General features: G+C 43.2%; 1 protein-coding gene across 8 annotated transcripts in view; it reads left to right on the top strand.

The window, feature by feature from the left end:
- RYR1 (ryanodine receptor 1) overlaps positions 1 to 25,287 on the top strand; it is a 125,639-nt gene that overhangs the window by 83,261 nt on the left and 17,091 nt on the right. For 6 of the 8 annotated variants that reach the window (XM_036408257.2, XM_036408255.2, XM_036408253.2 and 3 more), the window contains 10 exons: positions 157 to 236; positions 330 to 406; positions 940 to 1,013; positions 1,647 to 1,664; positions 2,731 to 2,811; positions 7,110 to 7,198; positions 7,275 to 7,403; positions 7,475 to 7,579; positions 9,778 to 9,859; positions 12,087 to 12,274. In XM_036408257.2, the coding sequence (XP_036264150.1) occupies positions 157 to 236; positions 330 to 406; positions 940 to 1,013; positions 1,647 to 1,664; positions 2,731 to 2,811; positions 7,110 to 7,198; positions 7,275 to 7,403; positions 7,475 to 7,579; positions 9,778 to 9,859; positions 12,087 to 12,274 (923 nt within the window). The remainder of the gene's footprint in view (positions 1 to 156; positions 237 to 329; positions 407 to 939; positions 1,014 to 1,646; positions 1,665 to 2,730; positions 2,812 to 7,109; positions 7,199 to 7,274; positions 7,404 to 7,474; positions 7,580 to 9,777; positions 9,860 to 12,086; positions 12,275 to 25,287) is intronic. The other 2 variants (XM_036408259.2, XM_036408254.2) reach the window with 1 other exon arrangement.

Below are 25,287 nucleotides of genomic sequence, written 5' to 3'. Positions count from 1 at the left end.
TTGTGATTTCTTGCTCATCCTCCCATCACTATCACACTCCACACTCCTCTGACCCTTTCTCTCACATCCCCTGCATTGGCTGTTTCCTGGTGGGTGGAGAAACCCACTCCCAAACTAAGTGCACCATCTTTTGTCCCCTGCTGCCCCCATCCTCAGGAGAGACGGGAGCCATGGTGTCCTCCACCCTGAAGCTGGGCATCTCCATCCTAAATGGGGGCAATGCTGATGTGCAGCAGGTAGCAGGAGAAGGGACTTGGGAGGAGGGCTAAGAGGGTTAGTAGGTTCCTGTATAACTATCAGTTCCCCCTGTCCTGCCACCCCCTCTTCAGAAAATGCTGGATTATCTGAAGGACAAGAAGGAAGTTGGCTTCTTCCAGAGTATCCAGGCGCTGATGCAGACATGCAGGTGGGCTCTAGTATCTATCTTTTAGTGAAACTGTTTGGTGCCACTGTGCCCCCCTCCTGCTATCACGTCTAGTTCCACTCTCTTGGTTCCAGGAACAGAGACCCATTCAAACTCGCTCAAACGTGAGGGAGTTTATTATAAGAATTCATGTGCAACAATAAGGAAGGCAAAAAGCCAGGATCCAGACAGGGGAACTGGAAGGATGTTGAGAATTCAAGGGGCTCAGAGCAGCAGGGAATCTGGGCTCTCTCTTTAATGACCCCTATTAATGTGACTCTGTGACTGTCTGCCTCTGTTGACCCTCTGAAGCTTTTACTGATTGATGGTTTCTGTACCCTCCTGATTTCAACTGGGACACTTTTCGTCCTTACGCCATTTTACTTCACAGCTTCTGCCAACTCTGTTTCTGCTTCCTCTTGATCTCTGCTCATCCATGGCTTCCCATGACTCTTCACCCACCACCTTCGGGGGCGCTGCGGGACTCTGGAAGACGACCTCAGCACGTCTTCCCATCTTCCCTTTATTCCCCTCAGCGTCCTGGATCTCAATGCGTTCGAGAGACAGAACAAGGCAGAAGGGCTGGGCATGGTGAACGAGGACGGAACTGGTGAGGCCTTCTCTTGGGCTTCCCTCTCCATGGAATTTCTTTTTCCTTCAGGATCTGCCCCCTCACCAAACACTGCCCAGGGCTCCCTTCCTCCAAGACACCCCCTCTCCAAAAGCATCCCCAGGGGTCTCCCCTCCCCTGCCCCAGTGGTGCCCCCAATTTCTCAGGGTCTCCCTCCCCATGATCTCCACCCTTGGGTGTCCTTGTGTCCTGTGTTTTCTTACCCATCACCACATGGACCCTGCCTTCCATGAGCCCCAAGTCTCCCACCCTGGTTGCTGTTCTCTCATTAATGTCCCTAATCCTGGTTAATCAAATCTCCTCTTTGCCGTGTTGTGATGTGTTTAACTTTTCTGCCCTGATCCTTGCCTCCTGCCTTTCCACCTCTACCTGTCCATCTCTCTTTCTCTTCCCTCTTCCTTCTTCTCCAATGCCTTCACCATCATTTCCTACTCTCCTCCTGGCTTCCTTCGGTATCCTTATCGTTCTTTCTGTGGGAATTGTTTCTTTTTCCATGTCTGTGTCTTCGTCCCTGCCCTGTGTCACTGTGTGTTTTTCTGTCTCTATCTCCTTCTGTCTCTTTCCCCCCCTCTTTTTTCCTGCTTCCTCCTCCCATCCTGTTGGCTGCCCCAGTCATCAACCGCCAGAACGGTAATTTCCCCAGCCCATTCCCCTTGCTGTGCTACTCTGCCACTCGTCCCTTCTTACCCCCATCACCCCCTTCACCTGGGGGCTGAGGATCTGGGACATCCAGGGAGGAAGAAATACCTGGAGAAAGTCTTGAGAACAGGGTCCAGAGACCAAGATTCGAGTCTCAGATTAGCTACTCACTTACTTTCCATTGGCTTCAGTTTCCCTATCTGTAAAGTAGAAGCTAGAGAAGATGGCAAATGTCCCTTTCCAGATGGATGTTCTCGGACTTCCTGACCCAGATTCACAGCCCCAGGGTGGGGTGATCCCCATTCCCCCTACCCACTCCCCCACTCCCCCACTCCTGCTCTCTGTGTCATGACCCCACCCCACATTGGTGGGGTCTGCAGTTCCCATCCACCAACCAGCTTGGTTGCTCCTAGCTTCCACTCTGATTGGTGTGTGTGCAACCTCTGTGCCTGCTCTGATTGGCCCCAGCCTCCCCTCTTTTTCCTCCCCTACAGCCCTTCTTGATGAGTTTATTTCAGATGCCTATTCTGATTGGCCCATGTACACACACACACACACACACACACACACACACACACACTGCTTCTCCTGGATTGGCTGCTTTCAAGGCACCTGAGCCTATTTCAGTCCTATCCCTTTCTGCTCAGAGCCTTTGTGTGAAAGTGATCCCAATCCCCATAATCCATTAACCCTTTGGTCCTGGAGGAGTGCTGAGGGAGGTGTCAGCTGCTTGAATCTTTGCTGGATCAGGCAGACACTCCCAGATGTCACATAATGATGACATCAGAGAGACACTGATGTTGTAGAAAGACACTCAAGGCCCCAGCTTCATAACTCAGGGCCCATCAGGTCTACATCAGCTGTCACAGATTCTGAAATCGGGACTCCTGGTGTCACGGATGTCCATGGCCCTCATAGTGTCTTTGAAGTGATGGCTGCTACCCCTCCTTCTCCCTATGCTTTGCGCATGTGTGTGCAGTGTGCATGGGCCATGTGTGCATGTGCCGTGTTCTGGCACACCTCACCTGTTCTGGGCCCTACCCCTTTCTCCAATCAGGGGAGAAGGTCATGGCAGATGATGAATTCACCCAAGATCTATTCCGATTCCTGCAATTGCTCTGCGAGGGGCATAATAATGGTGAGAAGGAGGGGTGGGTGGAGTGGAGAGGAGGTGAGGTTTGGGGGCAGTCTGGAAGAGTTGTCTGAGTTAATCTCCAGTTCCCTCCTCCCTTATCAGTGATGACCTCATTACCTATCTGTATCCCTTTGTCCATCATTTACTTTCAGCCAGAGTCAAACTCAATCCACCCACCTTCCTAAATCTCCCTTGAATTTCTGGAATCTAGCCAGAAAGTCACTTCCTGGCCAGTCCAAAGCAATCTATCAGAAACCAATATGGCCAAAAATCAATTTGCCAAAATGAGTAATTAGCTACTTGCCATTTTCCCAAGTCATTTCAAAGTTGAGTAAATGTTATGGATTTCCATACTTTGGTTCTGTATGGGGGGCGGGGGGGGGAGGGGTGTCACATGGCATTTTTCAATTAATCTATTTCAACTAGAAGCCCAGTGCATGAATTTGTGCACAGGTGGGGTCCCTTGGCCTGGCCAGTGATCGGGGCTGATGGGGCCAGCCAGCCAGGGGGACCACGGGAGGTTGCTGCCTGCGGGAGGTTGATTGTGGGAGTGCACTGACCACCAGGGGAAGCTCCTGCATTAAGTGTCTGTCCCTGGTGGTCAGTGCATTGTCATAGCCACCAGTTGACCCATTAATTGGTCAACGGGTTATAACAGTCACTGAGGCTTTTATATATATGGATAATTGAACAGACAATACAGGACAAAAGTCACACACACAAAATAACACCTAGTAAAAGCAGATAACTCAGGGTTGTTCTACCGTTTGCTCTTTGTGTTCCAATCCTTTGCCTAAATTCTTGTTTATCAGCCTTTTATTATATAGCATTGCTTATTAATTTTGCTTATAAAAATGCTTTGCCAGAAGGAATAACTACAGATTTTTTCCTAACTTTAGCAAGAGGTGTTTGTTTGTTTGTTTAATATATTTTATTGATTTTTTTATAGAGAGAAAGAGAGAGGAATAGAGAGTTAGAAACATCGATGAGAGAGAATCATTGATCAGCTGCCTCTTGCACACCCCCCGCTGGGGATGTGCCCGCAACCAAGGTACATGCCCTTGACCGAAATTGAACCTGGGACCTTTCAGTCCCCAGGCCAATGCTCTATCCACTGAGCCAAACCGGTTTCAGCTAGCAAGAGCTTTTACATTTGTTCTGGTTCAAGGGTGACCAGTAAGTTAAACACATAGTCAGGGAGAAAATATAACATTAAAGGGACAGCCAAACTCTGTCCAACAAACATTCTACCCCAAACCATTTTAGTCCCAAGGGTGTGGTTGTAATGCTTAGCAGGTGATTATGAAACCAATGATTAGCCTTCATGACAAGAATAGGAGTAATTATAAATCAAACTTCCATAGAACCTGCACCCTATTTAGCTAGTGCTCTCTAAGGTAACTGATTTGTAAATATCTCTAATCTTCACTCTTCAACAAAGGATAAAGCATGATCTATTGCTTTACATTCTCAAAAGCTCTTAGGGCTACAATTATTCTTCAACGTTTATTAAATACTCTTTTGCCACATAACTAGGATTTCCTTTCTTTAAATTCAACTAGGGTGGAATCAGTCTTCGGTGTTAAAAATGAATTTTATTCCCTGGATCTATCACTTTTTGGAAATGAAAACATTCTTATGGGTGGGATTTCTTTCTCCCAGTAAATCTGTGATCCAGTCCTCTGCCTAAATTCGTAAGCCAGCCCAATCAAAGTATTTGAAATCTCAGGTGCCTGGCATGTCTTGAGTATTCAGTACAATTCAATGAAGGTAAAGGGTTTGTCTCTTACTTGCTCATGTCTGTGACAGCATTCTCAGTTGACAGAGTTCTTTACGAGAGTGGAGTGCTATATATTTAACAACTTGTGCATATGGTCTGAGGTAAATGAACACAAAGGAGTTAGCAAACAGGGTTATGAGAAAACCTGCTTATAAAATCTTGAATATTTTAGTATACTTTATAATGTGAACAAGGCAAAATGGACATTTCGCCTGATACAGTGATTGTGATGTGATTATAGGAAAGTCAAGGGGGGAGTAAGGCTTTGGAGGGGAAATTCCTTTCAAGGGCTGTTAAAGCCATCCTGTGCAACATGACATTGCTATCAACATTGAAAGGACTTCACTGAACCCCGTTTGGTCATTTGGCAAATAGGTGGTTCTCAAACTTAAGCATGCCTGAGAATCAGCTGGAAGCCTTGTTACAATACAGGTTTCTGGGCCTCACCCCAGGATTTCAGATTCAGTAGTTCTGTTTGGAGCCCAGGAATGTGAATATCTAACAGGGTCCCAGGAGGTGCTGATGCTACTGGTCTGTGGTCACTTTGAGAATCACCACTCCAAAAGGGCAGCTCTTAACCTCAGCACTTTCTTTAAGGCTCTTTAAGGTCAGCTTAACGTTCACTGAGCACGTATGTACCAGTGCTATCCTAACTCCTTTATGTACGCTAAAGTATTATATATACTTTAGCTCTAAGGAGTCTAATAAATGTGATCGCCATGTAACCAATGGGAAATGGGCAAGTCTGTACCACACAGAAAGGTTTAGTAACTTGCCTGAGATCACACAGCTCGAGGTCACAGTCAACTCCTACTTATCTTAAGGTCTCAGCTCAGAGGTACCCTCCTCCAGTCTTCCTTGATTACCCAGGCTGGGCCAGGATCTCCTCTGGCTCCTATTGTCCCTCTGGGTTTCCCCATCACAACCAAGATCATTCTGCTCAGTATTCCCCACCACCACTCCTGCCACCAATGAACAGTGTATTATTATTGTTGTTGTTGTTGTTGTTGTTGTTATTATTATTATTATTATTATTATTACCACACACTGAAGTACAGAATGGTCTAGTAAACCCCCAAGTACCCATCACTCAGCTTTAATAGTTACAAACGTTCTGCCATAGAACAATGTTTTTTAAACAGTGGGAACTAACTCACCAGAGGACCTGAACCAGTTTATCATAGAGGTTCTCATCCTAATTGCACACCTGTATGCCTGGGGAGCCTTAAAAAATACTAAAGCCCAGGTTTCACCACCACCACCCCTCACGTTCTAAGTTAATTGGTCTAGGTTGGGGTCTGAGCATTTGGATTTTTAAAAATGCCTTCGGGTGATTCTAATGTGCAGCCAAGATTGAGAGGTTGAAAACTACAGATTTAGTGGGTTGAGATCAGAATTCCTTATAGTTAATGAGACAGAAAATATCAGAATGCACGGCACATAGTAAGAGTATGTGAAACTTGTTTCAGGTATATGTGGATATAATTTGTTTAAACACATGTTCTGGGTCTCAATGGAAAATGAATTTCCATTTTCCTACCATAGATTGCAGTTAGAAAATACTGAAAATTACTACATGAGAATCTAAACTTTACAAGAGCAGGGCCTTTTTCTTTTTCTGCTGTATCCCTAGGGCCTAGAACAGTGCCTGGCACATAGTAAATGCCCAGTAAATCTGTACTACCAAAGAATAAGTGGTCAATCTTCATCTCTCACTAGCATATTGTATATTAGTGGCCTGGTGCACAGATTTGTGCACATTGAAAGGAAGTTAATTAGGAGAAATATGTTAATATTGTTATTCGCCCATTCTCTATAATAGAAGTGTCAACCAAATTCATAATCGACAATGACCAGTTGAAACACACACATGTGATTGGCACCACTGAGAGCTTTATATGTATTGTGCATGTACGAGTCAACATTTATTTTTAAATTGCCAGTGCACATCCTATGTACTGACCAGCCAGTCGGTCAGACATATGTACGTAGAGTTGGTCACTTAGCCTTTTATATATATATAGATGCTCAGTAAGTATATATTGAATTAGTGAACAAAGAAATTACAGATGCTATTTCCTCTGGCTTTTGGTAGGTGCTCAATAAATATTTGTTGGATAAATAAATACATAATAACTAACCTTCCATCTCCCCCAGCACACGGTAGACATTCAAATGCCATTTTGCAAAAAAATGGAGGATTAAATCTCCATGTACCCTGCTACACTGTAGGTGCTCCAGAACCATATTTTGGAAAGTAATCAATGAATAAATGACCAGCTACCACATCTTGCATATTGTAGGCCCTCAAGAAATATTTATTACATAAATGAATAGATTATCCTCCATCTTCCTCTGCCACACAATAGATACTTGATAGTTACTAAATTAATGATTATATGCCTCAACATACAATAGGCACCCTATTTGAACTTATGCATTAATTAATTAATGACTCACTATCCACTTCCCTGAGCACATCGTAGATTCTCAATGAATGAATAACTTTTAATCTTTTTAGATTTCCAAAACTACCTACGGACACAGACAGGGAACACGACCACTATCAACATCATCATCTGCACGGTGGACTACCTCCTGCGGCTGCAGGTAAGGGTGTGACCTGGGTCGGGGACTGGGGGCCATCGTTGGCCCTGCATCTCCTCACCCTCTGTCGGCCCCCCAGGAGTCCATCAGTGATTTCTACTGGTACTATTCTGGCAAGGATGTCATTGAGGAGCAGGGCAAGAGGAACTTTTCCAAGGCCATGTCGGTGGCTAAACAAGTGTTCAACAGCCTCACTGAGTACATCCAGGTAGGGCCGCCGGCTGCGGAGGGGCGGGGAAGTCGCCCTGCGCCACGCCCTCACGCAGCCTCTGCCTGCAGGGCCCCTGCACCGGGAACCAGCAGAGCCTGGCGCACAGCCGCCTCTGGGACGCCGTGGTGGGGTTCCTGCACGTGTTTGCCCACATGATGATGAAGCTAGCTCAGGTTCGAGCCCCTCAGCTTTTCCTCTAACTGCTTCAGGGCACTCCAACTGGCGCGTTTCCAAGCCCGCCCCACCGCTCACTTTCTCACCCAAGTGCTCCCGGCATGTTCCAGACGGTTCCTCCGCCCAGAGGCTAAATCCATCTTCCTTCTGGATTAGCTCTCGGCCTGACCCCGCCTCTTCCTTTGCCACCAAAGGAAGAGTTGGTTGGTTTCCTAGCCATACTTCCATTGGTCTGCCGGAGCTCCTCTATGATTGGTTGGTGTTCTTTTCTCTCTGATGGGATTATCCATTCAAACAGCCCCAGGAATAGGGTACCCACACGCAGGCTTCTAGATGAGGGCCCGTGGCTGGAGGAGTGTTCTGCTTCTTTATTCTGTCTGCGGCATGTGACGTTCATCGTGGGCTCCTGGATATAATGTCCATCTCCCATCTCCGGAATCTTCGTGCTCCCCTTTCCCACCACTCCCTCCCCTTTGCGGCCTTGCCAGTGTCTCCCGAACACCACATGCATTTGCTCTGCTTCTATCTGGTAAACAGATCCAAGGCAGCGATAGGTAAACACTGCGCCAGAGCTCAGCTTCTGAAGGGGCCAGCCACATCCTAGACATCAGACATACATGGGTGTGTTTGTTAAAATAGGTTTCCAGCAGATGGCAGTAAAGTGTCCTGTATATTATAATTTCCCAGCAGGAACAGATTTGAGGAAGGAAGGCCTTTTTCTAATTTACTCCAAGGTGCCACAGGCATAAACTTTGTCTGGTGTCATTCGACTTTTGGAAAGGAGTTAAATGTTGAAATGCAACTGCTCAGTGTCAGTGCAGTTGTAATCTTAAAATTCTAGAGACTGTTGGTATCATAGTGTAGAGTTTTAGACCCTGCAGAATTAATTCATAGGGTCAGGTTGCAAAGACCAGACACCCAATGCAAAGTACTGTCTTACAAGGGAAAAATAATTTATCTGTTCCCATCACAGTTCCAAGGCCCAAGGTGATGTCAGCAGAAATGTCTCTCTTGTCTGGCTTCATTCTCAAGCAGGCTCTCCCCAGGGGTTGGGAAATGGCGCCCTAGGCTCCTGAGCATCCCATTAACAGCTCCAGAGGGAAAAGAAACCCTTTTTCACAGAGCCCTGGAAAAGACCTACAATTCCCTCTGATTGGGTTATTAGGTCACATGCCCATCCTGAACTAATCACCAGGGACAAGAGAAAGAAGGCTTTGATTGGCCAGATCTGGTCATATACTCAATCCTAGAACCAGAAGATGAAGCTAGCCTCACATGCTCTGAGCGTAGGATTAAGAGAAACAAGCGCTGGGTTCTGGGCAGGCACACACCCATCTCAGGATCTCGAGATCCTGGGATTGTTAGAATCCTAGACTCAGAATACAGAGCTTTGGAACTGTGGAAATGTGTTAGGGTTAGAATAAGCAACTTTAGAACTAACATTGGGGTAGAAGGAGCCTTGTGTCCCATTTCTCTGCTATCCACCCCCTCCACCATTTTATTAGGTAAAGCCATATGAAATTACCACTTTGTGGATCAAAATGGTCGAATATTGGCAATTTTATGTAGCTCAACCTATACAGATATGGACATGAGGCAGAACTTTGACCATGTTGGAAGCTTTTCTGGGCTTTGCATACGGCACTGTAACAGGAGAGACAGCACGTCCTTACATTGTTCCCAGATAGCTTGCCAGAAAACACATGGCTGTATCTTCCAGCCTTCTTCCTGAACCCAGAGTCCCACCTTTCCCATCACACATTCATTCACTAACCATGCACCTGGCACTCATCATAGCCAGACGCGGTGATGAGCTCCCATCCCTTCAGATACTTCATTCCCTTATTTGTGTCTCTGACCCAGTACTTTCCTCTGCCTGTCTCTGCCTCAGCCCCAAGAGTCTGCTCTCCAAGCCCCATACTCCTCCCAGTCCTTGTCTGCCAGCCCTTGCCCTTACATATCACCTGTTGGGCCTGCTTCTCCCCAAATGTCAACCCCATCCCCACACTTTTGTCTCTCTACCCTTCCCCCTGCTTCCGAGGAACATGTCTGGACTCGGGTCCCCTCGGAGGTAAGAGGGGAAGAAAAAAGATGTCTTAGGCCCTGCTGGGTGGTGAGGAGGAACAGAAGCAGCTGGAGATGGGGGAGGTGTCTCTGCAGAGACCAGTCCTCATATGGCTGTGGTGTGGGTCTCTAGGATTCGAGCCAAATCGAGCTGCTGAAGGAGCTGCTGGACCTGCAGAAGGACATGGTGGTGATGCTGCTGTCACTGCTGGAAGGTACACACTGGGGGCAGGGGAAGGCGGCTACAAAGCTGCAGACCCTAACCTTCAACTCTATCTGATACCATGTCGATATCAATGGGTTGGTTAAGAAGTCACATTAACAAGGGCAAGCAGACGTTTATTGGGAACTTATCATGTGCCAGGTCCTAGCTGTATATACATCAGATTATTGAATCCCCAGAAAAATATTTTTTAAAAACAATATTATTTTATTGATTTCAGAGAGGAAGGAAGAAGGAGAGAAAGATAGAAACATCAATGATGAGAGAGAACCATTGATCGGCTGCCTCCTGGGTGTCCTCTACTGGGGATCAAGCCCACAACCTGGGCATATACCTTGAGCAGAATAGAACCTGGGACCTTTCAGTTCGCAGGCCAACGATCTATCCATTGAGCCAAACTGGCCAGGGCCCCTAGAAAAATCTTAATAAGGAAGATGGGCTGGACACTTTAAATAGCCTAATAGTTATTTAGTTTCTAAACATATCAGCTATGTTTTGCAGCCTAACAAACTTAGCAGACTTAAAAACAACCACAATTTCCCAACCAGAGGGACACAGTTGTTTATCATCCTGTGCACAGTTCTCAGTCAGAGCACAAATCGGGGTTGCAGGGTTGGTCCCCATTTGGGCACGTACAGAAGGCAACCAATGAATATCTCCATATACATCAATGTTTCTTTCTCTCTCTCTCTCTCTCTCTCTCTCTCTCTCTCTCTCTCTCTCTCTCTCTCTCAGCATATCCTCCAGTGAGGATTAAAAAAATAATAATAAAATAAAAATAGAAGAACACCTATAATTTATTATTGATTAATGAAACAATTTAACTAGTAGACAAACTGTTTTCTATAGAGGTCATAAAGCCTGTCCTCATTCATTTATATGGCTGCATAGTGCTGCATTGTATGGGTTACATTGATTCATATTCCCATTGATAGATATTCAAGTTTTTAAAAATATTTCACTACAATGTTGTAATGATTACTCCTCTTAGAGTTTCAGGTTCTTTGGTAATTAAGCATTAACTTTAAAAATCAGAAGGTTTTGCCGAAATTGGTTTGGCTCAGTGGATAGAGTGTCGGCCTGTGGACTGAAAGGTCCCGGGTTTGATTCCCATCAAGGGCATGTACCTTGGTTGCGGGCACATCCCCAGTGGGGGGTGTGCAGGAGGCAGCTGATCGATGTTTCTAACTCTCTATCTCTCTCTCTTCCTTTTTATTAAAAAAAAAAATCAATAAAATATATTTTTTTAAATCAGAAGGTTTTCTTTAAACATCAGATTTCCAGCTTTTCTTGAAAAAATGAAAGATTTGGTAACCCTGGGTTCACAGTCTCACATGGCAAAAATTAGTTGAACTGAATTAAATAGCTGAATTATATCAGTTAAATCTTCCGATTTTGGTTACTATGCTATGATTATATTTGTCTTTTAGGACATATCCAATGGAACGCTTAGGGGGAAGGTCTTGGGCCTGCAGCTAACACTCAAATGGTTCAGGGCGAAAAGAGAGTGAAAAGAGTATAAAGCAAAAAAGCAAATGTGGCAAAATGTCAACAATGGTTGAATCCAGATTTCCCTTGCACTACTGTACCTTTTATGTAAATGTTAAAATTGAAAATTACACAAAGAAGCTGGAGCCAGTTTGCTTCAGAAGGCAGTATGAGATCCCAGTTTACCACAGTCTCCGCCTCTCCCTGCTATTTCCCTGTGTCTGCCTCACTCATCTGTGGACCTTCTTGGCCTCTGTAGGCTAGTGGAAGGCTTCAGTGTGTGAACTCTGAAGTCATGAATTTCTGGGTTCAAACTCTCCTCACCCCTTTACTGACTGTGTAGTCCTGAGTGTTTGACTTTTTCCCTGAGTCTCAGTCTCTTCACCTGTAAAAACAGATAGTAGCATACCTCCCTTACAAGGGTGAGATCTCGCCAGCACAGCATCTGTCACCTGCATTAGCTTTTGCCGTCGTTACTTTATTGATGGCTCCTTCAGCTCTCCGGGAGATGGACAAAGACAGGATCAGCTAGGTTGGCACGTGATGGTGATTGAGATCAGGAAGTGACTCACGCCCTTGAAGGGGAGGCTTGTGTGCTGGCTGGGGAAGCTTCCACCAGCACAGTGGGTCCTGGTGAGCCATGGGAAGCTCTTGAGCTGAAGAGGGAAGCAAGCCATGGGTCTCCAGAAAGGAGGCTCTGCTGGACCACACTGACCTGGGGCTGTCCACAGGGAACGTGGTGAATGGCATGATTGCCCGGCAGATGGTGGACATGCTTGTGGAATCCTCATCCAACGTGGAGATGATCCTCAAGTTCTTTGACATGTTCCTGAAACTCAAGGACATCGTGGGCTCAGAGGCCTTCCAGGACTATGTCACGGACCCCCGTGGCCTCATTTCCAAGAAGGACTTCCAGAAGGTGAGTGCTGGAAAGTAGCTGGGTGAGGGTGCCAAGTGCCAGTCATATCCTTCCTGACTACCTGCCTTGGGCAAGAGAATTCTCTGGAAGCCTCAGTTTCCTTATTTGTAAAATGAGATACAACAGCCCTTGGAACTGTTTTTAATGTGAAATATAATAACACAAATGAGAACCATCATTTTATTGTCATTATAGTTATAATACTACTAGAGGACTGGTGCACAAAATTCGTGCACAAGTAGGGTATCTAGTGGCTGTGGCTGCTGGCCATGGCCTCCCTTCGCGTTGGCTGGCCAAGACCTGCCCTCTGGTCGAAATCCTGGTTGAACTCCTGGTGGAGGGGACAATTTGCATATTAAGCTTTCATTATATAGGGTTATTATAATAGATAGAGATCAGCTATTTAGCTGATAAACATCTACTGAGTTTCCCTCTGTACCATAGACACAGCATAATGGAGACAGACACAATCCTGCCTTCATGAAGCTTATAATCTTATGACACCAGTGACCATGGAAGTCTGAATAGTGAGGCTGTTAGGAGGGAAATACCGAAATCAGCTTCATCCAGGAGCCCACTCATTTCCCTCAGTCCACTCCATCCCAGCTGTATTCTCTCTCCCTATGTAAACTCAGCTAAGTCACTTATCTGCTCTGAGCCTCAGTTTCTTCCTCTGTGAAATGGGGCTGAGATAGTAACATTAACTATCTAACAGGACTGCTGGGAGAATGGACAGTGCCTGGAACACAGCAGCAATCAAAAGGTGTTAGCTACTATTTTTATGGGCATATCTTGGAGATATTGCCGGTTTGGTTATAGACCACAGCAATAAATTTAATATCACAATAAAGTAAATCACAACTTTTTTTAGATTGCCAGTGTGTATAAAAGTTATGTTTACACTGTACTGTAGTTGGTCAAGTGTACAATAGCATTATGTCTAAAAAACAATATACCTACCTTCTTTTAAAAATACTTTGTTGCTAAAACATTGCTAACTATCATCTGAGCCTTCAGCAAGTCATAATCTCTTTTTAAATTTATTTTAGAGCTGAAACCAGTTTGGCTCGTGGACTGAAAGGTCCCAGGTTTGATTCCGGTCAAGGGCATGTATCTTGGTTGCGGGCACATCCCCAGTAGGGAGGGAGTGTGCAGGAAGCAGCTGATTGATGTTTGTCTCATAGATGTTTCTAACTCTCTATCCCTCTCCCTTCCTCTCTGTAAAACATCAATAAAATATATTTTAAAAAAATAATAAAATAAATTGATTTTAGAGAAAGTAAGGGAGAGGGAAAGAAAGATAGAAACATCAATGATGAGAGAATCATCAATCAGCTGCCTCCTGCATGCCCTCCACAGGGGGTGGAGGGAATTGAGTCTGACTGGGAATCGAACTGTGACCTGGTTCATGGGTCGAAGCTCAACCCCTGAGCCACACTGGCTGGGCACAAGTCATAATCTTTTGCTGGTAGAAGGTCTTACCTTCAATTTATTAAAAAATTTTAAAAAAAGTATCTGCAAAGTGCAATAAAGTTAGGTACACCTGTACTATTATTACTGCCATATCATTTCCATCAACATTTCGTTAACTTTTTCTTTTGAAATGATTTCAAGTTTATAGAGAAGTTGCAAAAACAGTACATTGAATTCCTGAATACAATTCCCCAAGGTTGCCCAAAAGTTAACATATATATCTATATCTATATCTATATCTATATATCTATATAGATATATAGATATATAGATATATCAATAGATATAGATATATATAGATATATATATGGAAAATACAGTATATGTGTATACACACACACACACACACACACACACACACACACACTGTATTTTCCAGCGTATAAGACGACCCCCTAATTTTACAGTTAAAACATAGGTTTAGGCCTATATTCGCTGTATAAGACTACCCCCCACTTCAAAGAAAAGACTTACTTTGCCTTCAAGATCTGCAGGTAATTTTTGTGCAATTTTGGTCTTTTGCCCCTGATTTTCGGTTGACTTTTTTTCATTTCAAAAGTTGTCTTATACGCCGGGAAATACGGTATGCCATTTTTATTGACAAAGTTATACAATGGGCAATGCATATTCTACCTTTTTGTTCACTGAATTCAAAATATAATTTAACCTTTTTTTCTGATGACTCAGTTTCACTTTAATGAACAGCAGTGGTGGCCTCACAGACCTGAGGTGTCTAAGCCTATTTGCTCCCCGGCTCTAGTTTAGAATATTGTGTCTTTTATTTTGATGTTTGTTTAAAAGTTCTCACTTCTGCATTCAAAGCAGTTGTCAGGTTTATTTTTTGTTATTGCCAATGTGCCTGCTTCTACCAGCCTTCTTTATTCCCTCTGTATATTTGTTGTATCTCTTCTGATATTGAAGAAAAAAAAAAGTTAGTTGGTCAGAATGTAATAACTGCACGAAAAAATATAAGTAAAGAAGCCTTGAGTGATGGATAGAGATTCTCCTATGAGTAAAATGCACAAGATTTTGAGCACATATTCTTCTGTAAGAATCCTTCTGTAGCTCAGGTGACTTTTTTTCTTTTTTTTCTTTTTTATTTAATAAATCTTTATTGTTTAGATTATTGCAATTGTTCCTCTTTATTCCCCCATAGCTCCTCTTCACCAGGTTCCTACCCCACCCTCTTCCCTTACCCCCTCCCCCATTGTCTTTCTCCATAGGTGTACCCTTTTTATTAAGTATCTTCCCTCACTCCCCACTCCCCTTTTCCCCTGAGAATTGTAAGTCCACTCCCTTTCTATGCCCCTGATTCTATTATATTCACCAGTTAATACTGTATATTTTTTAAAATATATATTTTATTGATTTTTTACAGAGAGGAAGAGAGAGGGATAGAGAGTTAGAAACATCGATGAGAGAGAATCATCAATCAGCTCCCTCTTGCACACCCTCCACTGGGGATGTGCCACCAACCAAGGTATGTGCCCTTGCCTGGAATCGAACCAGGGCCTTTCAGTCTGCAGGCCGATGCTCTATCCACTGAGCCAAACCGGTTTCGGCTGTTCATCAGATTTTTTTATTCCCTTGGTTTTTATTTTTTTTTATTTTTTTTTTAAATATATTTTATTGATTTTTTACAGAGAGGAAGAGAGAGAGATAGAGAGTTAGAAACATCGATGAGAGAGAGAGATCAATCAACTGCCTCCCTGTAACCAATGTACATGCCCTTGACCAGAATAGAACCTGGAACCTTTCAGTCTGCAAGCCAACACTCTATCCACTGAGCCAAACCAGTTTCGGCTATTCCCTTGGTTTTTAGATTCACTTGTTGATAGATATGTATTTGTTGTTCATAATTTTTATCTTTATCTTTTTCTTCTTCCTCCTCTTCTTAAAGAATAACTTTCAGCATTTCATATAATTCTGGTTTGGTGGTGATGAACTCCTTTAGCTTTTTCTTATCTGTGAAGCTCTTTATCTGACCTTCAATTCTGAATGATAGCTTTACTGGGTAGAGTAATCTTGGTTGTAGGTTCTTGCTATTCATCATTTTGAATATTTCTTGCCACTCCCATCTGGCCTGCATTGTTTCTGTTGAGAAATCAGCTGACAGTCCTATGGGTACTCCCTTGTAGGTGACTAACTGTTTTTCTCTTGCTGCTTTCAAGATTCTCTCTTTGTCTTTTGCCCTTGGCATTTTAATTATGATGTGTCTTGGTGTGGTCCTCTTTGGATTTCTCTTGTTTGGTGTTCTGTGCGCTTCCTGAACTTGTAAGTCTATTTCTTTCACCAGGTGGGAAAAGTTTTCTGTCATTATTTCTTTCAATAGGCCTTCAATATCCTGCTCTCTCTCTCTTCTTCTGGCACCCCAAAAATCTGAATGTTGGAACATTAAAGCCATCCCAGAGGCTCCTTTCACTATCCTCACACTTTTGGATTCTTCTTTCTTTCTTTCTGCCTCTCTGGTTGGGTGTTTTTTGTTTCCTCATATTCCAGATCTTTGGTTTGACTCTTGGGATACATTGATCTATAGTTGAGTTTCTGTATAGTCTTTATTTCAGACAGCATATGCTTAATTTCTAACTGGTCCTTTTCCATTTTTTTGGTATTCTCATTAAGGTCCTTGAAGGTCTCTTCAAGTTTCTCAGCGGTTTTTACAAAATTCTTGAGTAACCTTATAAATGTGATTCTGAACTCTGTGTCATCCAGTAGTTTACTTTCCTCCATTTCTCCCATTTATGACATACTTCTGTGTCTCCACATTTTGGTTGCCTCTCTGTGTTGATGAAGTGGCTTTGTGTGGTCAGTGACCTATAGGGGCCAGTAGCTCAGCTTCCCCAATCACCTGAGGTGGTTGCTCTTGGTACACCCTTTGTGGGTTGAGTCTTGGTTTAGGTAAGCCTTGATTGCTGTTGGTACATTGGGAGGAATTGACCTCCAGGCCAATTGGCTGTTAAGTCCCTCTGTGTCTATAATGGAAGAACTGCTGCGCTGGAGACACACTTCTGGTGCAGGCCTTGTATCAGTGGGGTTTTGGTGCTCACTGAGTCCACCTCCCAAACATGTCATTTATGGATGTGAGGAGTTGAAGTCTGGTGTCTCACACTGACCATTAGATACAATGGCTTCTGGATCTCCAATGGGGGTGCAGTTCAGCTACTGTCTGAGGCCACCCTGCAGGAGCTATAGTGAGAACCACAGTCCTCTCCTCCCTGCTTGGAGCTTGGAGGCTTTGGAGCTGTCTGCATCAGGTTGCAAGTTTGCTAGGTTATACTGCACTAGAGAAGGCCATTCATATGCAAAGCCGCTGCTTGGAGCTTGGGTGTGTTTGTAGATTGTGCGGGGCAGAGTCTAAGGGCGGAGTCTCAGGGCATCACTAGGCTGGGGCGTGGCCTACAGCAATGGCTGCCTGTCAGTCGTATCTACCTCTCTGACCGAATCCCCTTGTCTCACACCCAGCACAGCAAGCAATTATTCTTGCACGCAGCTCTGCAAACAAGCCACCCTCATTTTCTGACCTGATGACAGACAGTCTAGCTTCTCCCCAGAAACTGGATTTCAGAGACATCGGGAGCTTGTCTCTCTTTGGGTTGAAGAAAGCAATGCCCTCTGCCAGCTGGGATCTGTTGCCAGCCTGTATTGTGTGCGTGCCCCAGTACCTCAGTTTTTCAGCTCTTGTGCCTGAATGCTCCTTTCTCTTTCAGTCTAGTTCTAGAGCGTCCTTTCAGCCAGCTTTCCCATGGTTCTGGGTGATAGACGTTTTGTTTTTTTGTTGTTGTAGTTTTGAAATTGTTGTGCACGGCAGCAGTTTAGGTGTGTTTTCCTAAGCCGCCGTCTTGGATCCCCTCATTCTCACCTCTTTGTCAACCTGCCCTTCCCCAACTCCCATTGCTAAAAGTAGCATTAATTTCTTTTGTATCCTTCCATCATTTTCCAGATATTATTTCTCTCCTTTTTTTATAATAGGTAATGAACTACATACATTAGTGTATATCACTTAATATATTCTGGAGGTACAGGGAGTCCCCTCATTATTTTTTTACAGGTGCCCAGTATTCCACTTTGTGTATATATTATGTTTTATTTGGTTATTCCTTGCTGATGGACATTTGCTTTGTTCCCGTCTTTTGATATTACAACACATTCTGTAGTAGTTGTGTGCACTTTACAAAGGTGCAGTTTATAGCACAGATATTGTAGATTTCTAGGAGATAGAAGTAAATGTGTTGAGGAAGGCCCCCTATGATCCATTTGCAATGCTGGCTACAACCATACCCTTGTGCACACATCATTCTGTATGAGCAGTTACATCTAATCAAAAGCAGGATTGCTTGGTTAAAGGGTAAATGCATTTGTCATTGGACAGATTTTTTCATCTTCCCTCTCATTAACATCATGTGAGAGTGCCTGTTTCCCCACAGCCTCACCACCAGACCACATTGTCAAATATTTGGATTTTTGCCAATCAGATAAGTAAAAAATGGTAGTGCATTGCAGTTTTAATTCACATTTCTCTTGTTAGAGGAGCAGTTAATCATCTTTTCATGTTATTTCTTTCATGTTAATTGTTTAGTGAAATAACAATGTCCTTGGCTTATTTTTCTCTTGGGATGTTGGTACTTTTATTCTTGATTTCTAGGAGCTCTTTATATATTAACTCATTATAACTTGGTTAGTAATAGGTGTTGCACCTATTTTTTCAAGTTTATCATTTTGTCTTTTGACTTTGCTGTTTTGTTGTTGTTGGGGGAGGGAAGTCATGCAGAATACTTAATTTTTATGTAGAAAATAATTTAAAATACTTGACTCAAAACTATATAGCATTGTTTTATGGTTTCCCAAGTTCTTCATGGTTGACAGAGTTCTTGACAGTTTGCAAGACACATCTCCATTAATAAGTACTTTGCAGGTTCCAAACTTTTGCATTAGTTTGGAAAGCCCTTTTTGGTAATTGAAAACACATTAAAAGCTACTAATTTATTCTTGGTCAGTACTATTTTGGGGTTTTCTTTATTTTTGATCTGCAAATATTTTTAATGTATCTCTAAATTTAAATTTTCTTTTTAAAAATATCTTTGTAGGAATATAATTTACACACCATAAAATTCACCCATTTAAAATGTACAATTCAGTGACTTTTTTTTTTTAGTATATTTACAGGATTGTGCAAGCATCCTTACAATCTAATTTTAGAACATTTTAATCACATCCAAAAAGGAACTTCATACCTTTTTGCTGTCACTTTCCATTTCCCAACCCAGCCACCACTAATCTACTTTCTATCTTTATAGATTTGCCTATTCTGGACACTTCATATAAATGAAATTGTAGGCTTTTTTTTTAATTTAACAAGTCACAATGTCATTATCACCCCCAACCAAAACCAAAAAACGTATTCACAATTCTTTAAATAATCAAATATCTAATTGGTGTTCAAATATCCAAATATCATAAATATCACATAATTTTTTGTAACTTCTTTGAACCAGGATTCAAACAAGGCCCACCTATTGCAATTGACTGATATTTCTTCTTCTTCTTCTCCTTTTTTTTTTTTTTTTTTTTTTTTGTAAGTATATTTTTATTGATTTCAGGGAGGAAGGGAGGAGAGAGATAGAAACAATGGTGAAAATCATTGATCTGGCTGCCTCCCACACGCCTCACTGGAAATCAAGCCTACAACCCAGGCATGTGCCCTGATGGAGAATCGACCTCCTGGTGCATAGGTCAAAGCTCAGCTACTGAGTCATGCTGGCTGGGCTGGTTGACATTTCTTTAAATCTACTGCTTCCCTCCATCACGTTTACTTTTTCTGGCGCTTTATCTGCTGAAGACCCAGGTGACTGGTCCTATAGAAGTCTGGCAGAAGTACAATGTGAGCAATATGTATAATTTACAACTTTCTATGCTTTAGAAAAAGGAAAAGGAAACATGTGAAATTATTATTATTATTTTAATATTCACCCAAGAATATTTTTCCATTGATTTTTAGAGAGTGGAAGGGAGGTAGAGAGAGAGAGAGAGAGAGAGAGAGAGAGAGAGAGAGAGAGAGAGAAAGGTGAGACTGGGACCAGAGATTGAACCTGCAACTTAGGTATGTGCCCTTGACTGGAATCGAACTCATAATTTCTCAGTGGGTGAGCTGACACTCAACTAATGCTCAACACTGGCCCAGACACATGAAATTATTTTTTTAATAGGTTTCATTGATTTTTAGAGAGAAAGGAAAAGACAAGGATAGAATTCATGAGTAACTTGAATTGACTGCCCCATTCATGCCCCCTACTGAGAATACAACCCACAACCTGGACATGTGCCTTGATTGGGAATCGACTGGTGCTGACCTCTTGGTTCCTGGGTCTACATTCAATGACTAAGCCACACTGGCCAGACAAATATATATATATATATATATATATATATATATATATATATATATATATATATAATTGATTTTTTACAGAGAGGAAGAGAGAGGGATAGAGAGTTGGAAACATCGATGAGAATCATTGATCAGCTGCCTCTTGCACGCCCCTTACTGGGGATGTGCCCACAACCAAAGTACATGCCCTTGACTGGAATCAAACCAGGGACCTTTCAGTCCGCAGACCGATGCTCTACCACTGAGCCAAACCGGTTTCGGCTGGCCAGGCTATTTTTAACAATATGTATCCAAATAAGTTTTTTAACTTAATGTATCCAAAACATTACTTCAACCTATATTCAATTTGAAAATTATTAAATATTTTACATTCTTTTTTTCATAATAAGTCTTCAAGATCCAGTATGTGTTTTTTATACTTTGAGTATATCTCAGTTTGCTCCAGGCACGATTCAAATGCTCAGTAGCTACATGTGGCTCGTGGCTATCATTCAACAGTGCTGTGCTTGAGTTTCCCACAGTTTGGATCTGGCTGATGCAACTTTGTCGTGGTACTTACTGTGTTCTTCTGTCCCCTATGTTTCCTGTAAACTTGGACATAGGTCAAGAAGCTCAATCAGACTTTCAGGTGTGGAATTTTTAATATATATATATTAAAATTATAGAATTATATAAATATATATAATTTTATTGCTTTTTTACAGAGAGAAAGGGAGAGGGATAGAGAGTTAGAAACATCAATGAGAGAGAAACATCAATCAGCTGCCTCCTACACACCTCCTCCTGGGGATGTGCCCGCAACTAAGGTACATGCCCTTGACTGGAATCGAACCTGGACCTTTCCGTCCGCAGGCCGATGCTCTATCCACTGAGCCAAACCAGTTAGGGCATGGAATTTTTATTTCTGTTTGCTTTTGCTTATTTGTTTTTGATGGAGCTGCATCTGCCTATCTGGAGGCACATCCTGTCCGGGCCTCCTCTTTTGTGATGTCAGCAGCCCTTGTGTCAATGCTCAGATACATGAGTTCATTAGAGATTAAGAATGGCAAAGTTCTCATTTCTAAATGTTTGACCATTTACTAAGCTTTATGTAGTTTTCTGAACTCTTCACAAATCTTTGTATTTTTACAATGTGCTTTTCAGTTTATTTTTTAATATATTTTAATGATTTCAGAGAGAAAGGGAGAAGGAGAGATAGAAACATCTGTGTTGAAAGAGAATCATTGATCTGCTACTTCCTGCATGCCCCACCCTAGGATGGAGCCCACAACCCGGACATGTGCCCTGACTGAAAATCAAACTGTTACCTCCTGGTTCATAGGGTCACACTCAACCACTGAGCCATACCATTCAGGCTTACATTTCTTTATGGTTTAAAAAACAAGTTCAGGATTTTTTAAAAGGGACTTTCAAATGTTAAAGAATTGTAATAGTTATGCCCGACCAACATGGCTCAGTGGTTGAGTGTCAACCTATGAACTAGGAAGTCATGATTCAATTCCCAGTCAGGGCACATATCCAGGTTGCAGGCTTGATCCTCAGTGGGGGGCATGCAGGAGGTAGCCAATTATTCTCTCTTGTCATTGAAGTTTCTATCTCTCTTTCCTCATTTCCTCTCTGAAATCAATAAAAAATATTTTTAAAAATTGTAACAGTTATAAACTCTTTGAAGTTTTCAAGATGCTTAATTCATTTGGTGAATATGTGTGTAGCAGAGAGCAAAACAGAGATCCCATCCTCAGAGCTGATGGCCCAGTGTGGAGGGGCAGATGGAAAAAAGTAAATAAATGAAATAATTTCAGATTATAATCTGTGGTCTGAAGAAAATGAGCAGGGTATTGTATAAGAAAGTATGGTTTGAATAAATCTTGTAATCTGCATGGTCCGGGGAGGTCTTTCTAGAAGAGAATATTGAAGGAAAAGCTGAAAGGTACCATGTGAAGATGGGTGGAGGTGGGGTGGGAAAGTTGTAGCATCCCAGGCGAAGGAGACAACAAACTGAAAGGTGGGAACAGAGGGATGCAAAGGAGGCCATGTGGCTGGAGAGAGCTGTTGGTGGCAAGAGAGGAAGAAATAGAGTCTGAGAGGTGAAGGGGGCAGATAGGCAGAGCCTCTTTGACTTTTAAGTTGAGTAAGATGGAGCTGAGGAAGGATTCTCAGAGGAAAGGGGGCAAGGAGGGGAAATGTGACCTGACTCAGATGTTTCCAGGGTCCCTTCAGCTGATTTTGGGAACAGATGGGGAATAGGGAGATCAGGGAGGTGGTTGCTGTAATGGTACAATGGGAGACAAAGGGGGAGGGGTAACCTGAATGAGGTCTACTAAAGGGGTAAAGTGTGTGAGACCTAGATCTGTCTAAAGCAGAGCTGACAGATTTGCTGATGGGTTAGGTGTGGGTGGTGAGATAAAAGTGAGGAATCAAGGATGACTCCTGAGATGGGTAAGAGCGTGAGAGGATAGGTTTTGAAATCAAAAGTTTGGGCCATTTCCAATTTGGGGAACAGATCCACAAAGAGTTGTTAGGTAGGGTTTTAGCTGTGTTTGGATTCTGGAAAGCAGTCAGGGCTGGGATGCAGACTTGGCCATCATTGGTATGAGATGACATCCAGAGCCTTGGACCTCAATGATATCTCCATGGAGGGTGTATATTTAAAGAAAATGATGCAAATTCCAGGCCTGAATTCCCCCAACCTTTAGGGATCTGATGTCAGAGAAGAAGGCATTTCAAAAGAAGGGAGTGGGCAAACAGACGATGACAAAGAGAAAGCAGCAAATCACAAGAGCAGAGTCCAGGACTGAATGGAGGGGATGGAGTCCCAGGCCCCCAGTGGGCAGGGGGGCACTTTTAAGGGTTCAGTGTCACCCTGCATCATAAAGGGAGAAGATAGTTCTGTGGATGAGGGTAGAAGGTGAGGAGTTCCTGTGTGATTATGTCTCCACATTCTGCGGTTTTTAGAGCCCTTCATGATTTGCAAAGCATGTTACTCATTTAGAAAGCATTTTGCAAAGTTCTTGACTACAAAGCACTTTTTAGAGACAGAAAATTTCACTTTTGTTCATACCCCAGAGCAGCATTTCTCAAACTGCATGTGGCAACCTACCTGTGGATCATGAAATTAGTTTAGTTAAGTCATGACCTGCATCTTTAGAAATAAAATATAATATAACATTACAGAGGGAGTTGCTCAATGAAAGTCAGAATTGTGTCATGAAACCTCTTTTTTATAAAAATGTATTCTTACTGTGGGTGCAGTCAAAACATTTGAAAAACTGCCTTAGAGAGCCTCTTGCATAGGAGATCAGCACCAAATATTCAATTTAAGTGTTGCCTGCAAAATAAAACACTGGAAACAACCTCAGTGTCCATCATCAGGAGAATAAAGAGTACTATTTTTCTAAAACAGGAATACTACCATGAAATGAATTCATTTGATCCAAATATCAACATGAATAGATCTAGAAAACATACAGTAGTTGGCTTAGCCAGTTTGGTTCAAGGGATAGAGCATTGGCCTGTGGACCAAAGGGTCCTGGATTCGATTCTGGTCAAGGGCACGTATCTTGGTCACAAGCTTCTTCCCTGCCCAGGCCCTGGTCAGGGCTCATGCAGGAGGCAACCAACTGGTGTGTTCCTCTCACATTGATGTTTCTCTTTGTTTTCCAGTCTCTCTTCTACTTTCCCTAAAAATCAATGGAAAAATATCCTCAGGCCCTAACTGGTTTGGCTCAGTGGATAGAGCATCAGCCTGCGGACTGAAGGGTCCTGGGTTCGATTCCGGTGAAGGGCATGTGCCTTGGTTGCAGGCACATCCTCAGTAGGGAGTGTGCAGGAGGCAGCTGACCGATGTTTCTCTCTCATCGATGTTTCTAACTCTTCTACCCCTCTCCTCTTCTCCCTTCCTCTGTAAAATATCAATAAAGTATATATTTTTTTAAATATCCTCGGATGAGGACTAATAAAACAGAAAAAGAAAAGAAAACATGCAGCTGAGTGAAAAAAGACAAGTTTCAAATTACATGCTCCTTTAAATTGAAAAAATGCACAGGATACAGTTTTTTGTTGTTTTTTTTTTTTTTTTTGTAGAAAAATGTTGGGATATAGGTAGTAAAAGTACTGACACATGTTTAGGATAGTGGAGGCGGGGTGGAGCAAGAGAAGGATATCATATAGGACTCCAATCATACCTGTAATGTTTTAATTCTACAATATGTTTTTTAAAATGTAGTATTTGAAAAATATCTTTTCGCAGCATTTGTTAACTCTGGGTGATGGGCACATGACTGTTACCAGGTGTGACTCAGAGGCTTCCATGCGTCAGGTGTCAATTTTTAGTTGCTGGAAATGTAGAAGGGGCACTTGGGAAAGGGTCAGAGGTTGAGGCAAGCATTAGTCAGGGGCTGGCCCGGAGGAAAGAGTAGTTACCTAACTTGGAGACAGAAGGTGCTGCGTGGACAGGGCTGTGGGACTCACCTTGGAACAAGGAGCACACCGGCACAGAGAGGAAGCAGGGCAAGAAACGCCTCAGCTCCATCTTCCACCCACAGTCAGAGGACCAAGAGCGCCTAAGGTGCAGCCAGGCGTCTTCAAACTACGGCCCGCGGGCCACATGCGGCCCGCAGAGGAGTCTGATCCGGCCCACCAGGTTTTTTGGGCAGTGAGCGCAGCCGAGGTGTTACAGTAGGAATTAGTAGTTCATATAGTCCAGCCCTCCAGCTCTCTGAGGGACCGTGATCTGGCCCCCACTTTAAAAAGTTTGAGGACCCCTGGCAGGCCATGGCCCGCAGGCAGGGGAGGGGGAAGGAGGCCGGGTGGGGAGTGGTCTGTCGGGCACACCGGGATAGCACACAGAGCTCGGGGACGAAGCTAAATATTTTAACATTTTAATGGCTGGTACAGCCTCGCCAGTGCCAGCTGTTAATAAGATTTTGGACCTGTCTGTCTTCATGAAAAGTCTGTAGTTGTTTTAAGAAGAGCATTCAGCCAAAACCGGTTTGGCTCAATGGATAGAGTGTCGGCTTGGGGACTGAAAGGTCCCGGGTTTGATTCCGGTCAAGGGCATGTACCTTGGTTGTGGGCACATCCTCAGTGGGGGGTGTGCAAGAGGCAGTGGATCGATGACTCTCTCTCATCGATGTTTCTAAACTCTCTATCTCTC

Source organism: Pipistrellus kuhlii, unplaced genomic scaffold (assembly GCF_014108245.1).
Source record: "Pipistrellus kuhlii isolate mPipKuh1 unplaced genomic scaffold, mPipKuh1.p scaffold_m20_p_38, whole genome shotgun sequence".
NCBI classification, from domain to species: domain Eukaryota; kingdom Metazoa; phylum Chordata; class Mammalia; order Chiroptera; family Vespertilionidae; genus Pipistrellus; species Pipistrellus kuhlii.
This window is presented reverse-complemented; position numbering and strand designations above follow the sequence as displayed.